The sequence below is a fragment of the Dreissena polymorpha genome, chromosome 12, assembly GCF_020536995.1.
Source record: "Dreissena polymorpha isolate Duluth1 chromosome 12, UMN_Dpol_1.0, whole genome shotgun sequence".
In the NCBI taxonomy this organism is placed as follows: domain Eukaryota; kingdom Metazoa; phylum Mollusca; class Bivalvia; order Myida; family Dreissenidae; genus Dreissena; species Dreissena polymorpha.
The window spans coordinates 11637728-11644534 of NC_068366.1; the positions used below are offsets into that span (position 1 = coordinate 11637728).

The 6807-nt window shown below is 33.7% G+C and overlaps 1 protein-coding gene across 1 annotated transcript; it reads right to left on the bottom strand.

The window, feature by feature from the left end:
• Positions 1–2040: 2040 nt before the first annotated feature.
• On the bottom strand, positions 2041–3014 carry LOC127853900 (uncharacterized). The gene is made up of 3 exons (XM_052388701.1): positions 2962–3014; positions 2461–2582; positions 2041–2266 (listed from the first exon to the last, which is right to left on the bottom strand). Exons 1-3 carry the CDS (start codon positions 2968–2970, stop codon positions 2041–2043), a joined length of 357 nt encoding a protein of 118 aa, XP_052244661.1. The 5' UTR covers positions 2971–3014.
• Positions 3015–6807: the final 3793 nt, after the last annotated feature.

The window sequence follows — 6807 nt, forward strand, 5'->3', positions numbered from 1 at the left end:
ACAGTCTCGAAACAAGTTTTATGCTTCGAAAATTGTTCGGCATGTTTACCTAGCCTTGGTCGATGTGTATTGATAATAATATCCGAACAGTGTGCATGTCTTGTGTACATGAAGGAGTTTTCTCCTGATCATCAAAACAGTATATGCACTTGAATAAAGATACCTATTTAAAAATCACTATATGTACAATATGTTCTGAAATGTTATTGCAGTTGTTTATTTATCAATGATGTATCTATTTAAAAAAAACACTAAACGATAAGCTGCCTTTAAACTGAATACGATTATAATTGAAATATAAGGATTACGATATCGAGTTTTTATATCAGTACAACTTACAATGTTTTAAATGTCATTAGTGAAAGGAAGTAATCAAGTGCATTGCGAAGTTAGTGGATGACGTAACTTTATTTATTTTACAATTCCGGTGAAATAGCAAGAACAGTAAATACAAGATAAATGCAATCTCGGATTAGAAAAAAACCATTTAAATCTAAGTTGTTTACATTAAGATTTTTATTTTTACGTCCACTTGATGAAGACTATACTTTCTATTTTTTTTTATATAAAAATGTGCAGACAGCGCACAGCCAACAGCATGGAAATACATGACGATAACCTGAAAGTTAACATGTATGATTTGCATGATTCCAGGTCGTATAAACTGATTAATTAGTAAACAGGTAACAATCGTATATAAAGACAGTTTCTCTCTATATATGCATTATTTAATCCCGATTACCCAATTGCGAACAAGGAGCGGGTAATGTGTTTATAGTCAATTGCGAATTGTTGAGTTGCATTTGCCAATTGATTATTACATGTCAATGTGCAATATATAGACGGCATTTGCAAATGCCAAGTGGCAATGGGAACGTCCCTTCAGGTATGTTATGGAAAATGTGTTAATGTATAAATTCTGAGGGAGAACTCGAAAATAATGTGTACGTGTGTTTCAAAAAGGAATGGTATAATGTTCAAACCATTGAATGCAGACCCAACTATTACTATTAACGATATATTAACAAACAATGCATAGGTCGCCGTTGTGTAATGGTTATGGTGTCCGCCTAGAGCCCGAGAGCTCATGGGTTCGATCCCTACCGTTGGAGCGTTCTTTAGATCTTTCACGAAGACACCAAGTACTGATTCTAGGCCAGGAAACGAACTCGAGAGCGTTTCAATAAGCCTGAGACTTTCGATGCAATATTGCTAAAATAAATAGGTTTAAACTAAACAATGCATAGAACATGATGTTGGCGCGCTGACTTATGCGATTATTATTTCTATGTTTCTCATTGGGCTTAATCATTTTATATTGTTTCATTGAATAAGTTTATATTGCTTCAACTCGTGAAATCAAGGCATGAATGCGTATACATTTGTAAAGATCGGTCTATGCACGACGAAAGAAACATACATCTAACTAAACACATGTTCTCCATAATCAATATATTAAGTGCAAAAAATAAAGAGTCATTCAATGAAAGCAACAACAATAGTTTATACTATGTGCATATTTAGAACCATAGCCTTTACGGAAACTACTAAAACAAGATTAAACGCAAGCTTACAGATGAAAGAAAATAAAACAAAATACACACTTCAAAAAAAGCCTGCAAGTACTTACAATTGAGCTTAAGGCAATCGAATTATAAATTTGAAGATATTTGTATATAACTTATTTTTCATATGAGGATTTAAACTCAGTATATTCCTATTTTGTATCTCATGATCATAAAAATACACGCACTACAATTATCAATCATCATCTGCTATATGCATATAACTATTATGTGCACGATAGGAAGGAACAAATGATATACATTACATAACACGACTTCGCAACAGCACACACACAATTCAAAACGTTAAATTGTCACCTGAAGTCAATGTATATGATTACCGGAGAAATAAATTATATTGATTTCTACCTGACCCCAAATATATTCAACATATTCCTGTACATACATTCAAACATTGACTCGTCATGAAAACTGTCAACAATGTGGCTAATTTTTCCACATCCACCGACACGTCTTAAATCTGTGGACTGTCTCTCCTGTCTCCTACAGGTACCTCATCGCTGATCGTGTATCTGGAGCAGTCATCAGGCGGATTGATCTGCTGGTACAAGTGACAGTATTTCTGGCTGCCCTCAGGAGAGCAGCACTGGTAGTAGCCTTCCTGGAGGAGTGATGCAATGGTGGTGTTCTCAAACTCCGCTGCTACAGCCCCCGGATACTGAGACTGAAGTCTGCTGAACCTGAAAACGTTGTATTGTTAAAGTAACGGTTGGCAGAAATAGATATCACACACGCTCACACACACGCACGAACAGACACACATAAGTTAAGTTATTCGATCACTTGTAAACTACTTTAACGCCTAACATGCATAACGTTGAATGAATCACAGGTTCCACATATAATTATACTTAAATCAAATATGCTAACTTACATGTAGCAGCATCTTTGTTTGATACCATAGGCGCTGAAAAACCAAGACTGGTAGCATGTAGTGTGGGTGAACTTGGTTCCTATATCCGGCAATATCTCATCTTTCTGAGTAAACTCGTAATCCTAAAACAGAATACCATGGGAAGGTTGCATACGGCATCATGAAAATATTTGTCTATCGGTTAATGTTTAAAAAGCCCAACGGACGTAAAAAGAATGAAGTAATATAAAATATATAACACTTAAAAACAATTGTAAAACATATATTTGAAGTAGGTTTTGAATAGAGGCGAATTCATTTTCAAATAACATAGAAATAAAGAAAGTGCCTATTGGTTATGTTATTCTTTTAATTTAAACGCAGTTAACGTGTACTTATTAATTCAGTCAAATGGGTATATTTGTTATTAAAAAAATAACATTTATAACTTAAATGTTAGTACGTCTTAATGTAGTAGTCTTCATAAACTAATTTAAGCTAATACATGATATCATCTCATACCTCTAACATAAGCACCAATTGACAGGGGCAGGGCACTGCGTACACAAGCTGTTCTGTAATCCAGCTCTTTAATGTACTGTTATTTTCCTTCACGAACTGCAAACATCTGGTCTCGTTCCACATGGATCCGGTTATAGTTGTAACGTTGTAAAGCCATCGGCCGGGGAATGCTATGAACGAGACAGCATAAAGTAAACACTAATATAAGATAATTATTCTAAAACACATATTTTAAAATAGACGATCAAGCAGCAGAATAAATGAATATCCAATACAATACAACCCGATAGCATTTTCTAAACTAAATTCCATATCAGCGTAGATGAAAACGACACCAAACACTATGATATAAATAACGCATTTGCAATTTAATAAATTTTGATTGCAAATATCAAATGATACATCAAGTTCACTTTTTCAATTTTAAAATTGCAGTTTTATTTGTGTTGATTTAAACTTACAAACTGTATATTAATTTTAATGCAAAACAAATGACGACAATATAAACTCTTTACACGTTTTTGAAAGTTTGTATCTGTTTGTATTATTATTTAATATACTAAGATTACTATCCGAATACACTTGATGATGGCTTGCACACCCCAAAAATGAAAGCGGTCAAATTAATTACCTGGGTTAACGTTGGAACCCTTATTTAGATGTGTAAAGTTGTTTCTTGTAGACAGAACGGATGCGGAATAGTCCAAATGAGTGTAACCACTAGCAACAGGCACTTCCGGTAATGGTCTGATGCTGAACTGTTCTCTGTCGTAGTTGAACATAATGTATGTGTACATACCGTCTGTCACTAAAATGGCCTGCATCGAAAGGTTCTGTAAACAAAAGAGCATATATCAAAACTACATTACAATTGATGTGCTGAAAGAGAATAAAAAATATTGACAATATAAGAAAACAATAAACATACATCTTTTAATAAAAAATAACCACATTTAACATACCTACAATGCATTCATGTGTGTGACGTTTTTAACTAAAGTACTTTAATTTTAGGCGTTGATATATGACAAACTTTACATAATTTGTATCACAATACCGCAAATAGAAGCTGATGTACTGATATTATAATCGGTTTGCACGTTGTGATGTTCTAAGTTTAAAGCCAAACAAGAATTCATAAATGTCGCGAGAATAAATCACAAAGTGTTTTGTAATTAACCTGATGATTGATGAGTTCATATCCGGGCTCGTACGGCGAGTGAACAGTCACGTGCTTCCATGTGGCGGCCAGGGCCACACTGACATTGAACCCTGTTTGGTTGGTGTATTGGCGAACGAGGTCCTGGATGTTTAAAACGTCAGCCTTGTCTCTCTCAGTTAAAACGTGGATCCACAGTCCACCATTAGATATATTTCTGCTGTCAATGTTAGTCCACAGCGGAGCAATGACGATATGGTTCTGAATTGCAGCTGTCCACTCGCTGGGAGTTTCGCCACCATTTTGATTGTAGAGTGGCTGGAAGTCGAGGGCGAGGAATCCATTCATGCTTGGCTGTAACAAATAGAAACAACAAAATGACAGCGCGTAAAACTGACCAAATGCTAATTGTATAGTAACGAAAGTTATAATGAGAAATATTTATAATTTAATTTAATCATAATGTGCTAGCGTCATCTAGATCGGTCGGCATCCTCTATTCAATGGTACTTGTTTTAATAAAATACAATAATAAAATCAATTATAAAAATATAAAATACAATTATTTATGGATTAGAACATTTTTTAATAAATGAGGATTTGACACCAGTTAAAGGGACCGTCAATCACAAACGACGAAAAAAAAAGTTATAAAATACCGTATTTTTTACAATTATTAGTTTATATTGATTAAAATATCACTACTAGTATATTACATTACTTGAAAATTTAATAGTTTCAGTATATTCGGTAATAAAATTTCGCGATGTGAAATCGATGTGAAATCGACAAAATGTTATATAACTATATATACACAATAAATAACGCAAGTAGATTGATCAGTTTATATATAAAATATATACCATTCACTACGCATGCACAATTTGCATTCATGGGTTTACCACGTGACGATGATGATCAATCTACTTGCGTTATTTATAGTTAACCAATACAATTGTATTACCGAATATACTGAAAATATGAAAACTTAACAACTTTGTCAAGTAATGTAATATACCAGTCGTGATATTTTAATCAATATAAAGTAATAGTTGTAAAAAAACGGTATTTTAGAACTATTCTTTTGACGTCGTTTTTGGTTGACGGTCCCTTTAAAGAACACTATTGAATGGAGCATTTTGTAATTAAGAACTGTTGTATATGTTAACTGTTCAGTTTCATTTTGTTGAATACGTAACGTAAGTACGATAGGAATAGTATAATTAAATGGATAAACTACCCTGAATAATGTGTAGTATGTTCCAAAGTACGGAAACCTGTTGGGTATTTGAAATGTATCCAAGATTTCGTCGTCACCATTGAATCTTGTTCCATTCGTTTCAAATGAAATGATCACAGGCTCTAAAACAATGATAATCAACATGAACGCAGAATCGATTGAAGTGACATATTGTGTTCATGATTCGACCAATTTACATGGTCAAATACCGTACCTCAAACGACTATACAAACCAGGTATATATATGCAAGAAGAACACAAAATGATTGTTTAGACCAATAACAATAATACATATACACACACACAAAATTACTAGAGTATATTATATTGTGTTCCAAATGACGAGCTTATACACAACATATATTGAACCTACAGTTAAAGTCTGAACAAAACAAATCGAAGAAAAATAAATAAGTATTTAAGGAGATATTAAATATGTTTTAAGAAGTGTCATAGCATGTGTCAAACGATTAACTTATGCATACCGAAACACTCGACAAAAGCGTTACCCTACAAGAATTTAGGCGGACATGAATAGTTATAACTTCCCTTAAGGTTTACACAACGAGCATGTTCACCACATGGGTGTGGTTCTAAACATTCATTGATATCTACAAAATATATCATTATAGAAAGAATCTAAAATGCACAGGTATTTTGTGCGAATCCAAAGGCGCTCGACTTTGACTTAAAAACGTCTTTGAAATGTGTTTATTTAATAAACAAAATCGTATTTAAAGTAATAGGAAATAAATCAATGTGTGTTTGTTCGGTTGTATTTTTATTGATGTAATTGTCCTTAAAAGTCGGAAAAGTGTAACAAACGAATTCATATTTATGAACATATTCGCTTACGGATTCATTTAGAACACGGTCCACTATCGCTATGTCCTAAGTTCCTTTATGTCACCAACAGACGCTTGGTGATAACCTTTTTGACACTGCACTATGTCAAACTGACTTACTATGTGTAATATCGTCCACTGTATATTACCAATTAGGCCACAATTAGGCCCATTTTTTTTCGGATAAATCAACAATATTAAACGTCATGTGCTTGCTGTTGTTACTCAATGACATAAATAATACCTGTATATATACGTGTTATGATTGTGACGTCATTCGAATTGAATCGTTTATGAATACTATAATATTATGTTCATCGATTTTCTCAGAAAACATAATGCATATGACATCGTCATGCCACCAATCATGTTACTAATGCAGTTTTTTGTAAAGGAATGGTTCAACTAAAACAAGGTGACCTTGTATAGCGCAGCTTCCGTCGGGACCCCTCCATGATCCGTTCGAAATGCATTTAATGCTGCTATTTCTTCCAGTAAAATGGTATCCAGTGTTACAGGAGCACAGTCCAATAGATTGGAACGTAGTGCTGGTAGCTATACATGTTCCGTATGCTAAATCAGGAGGAGGTCCACAATCTGTT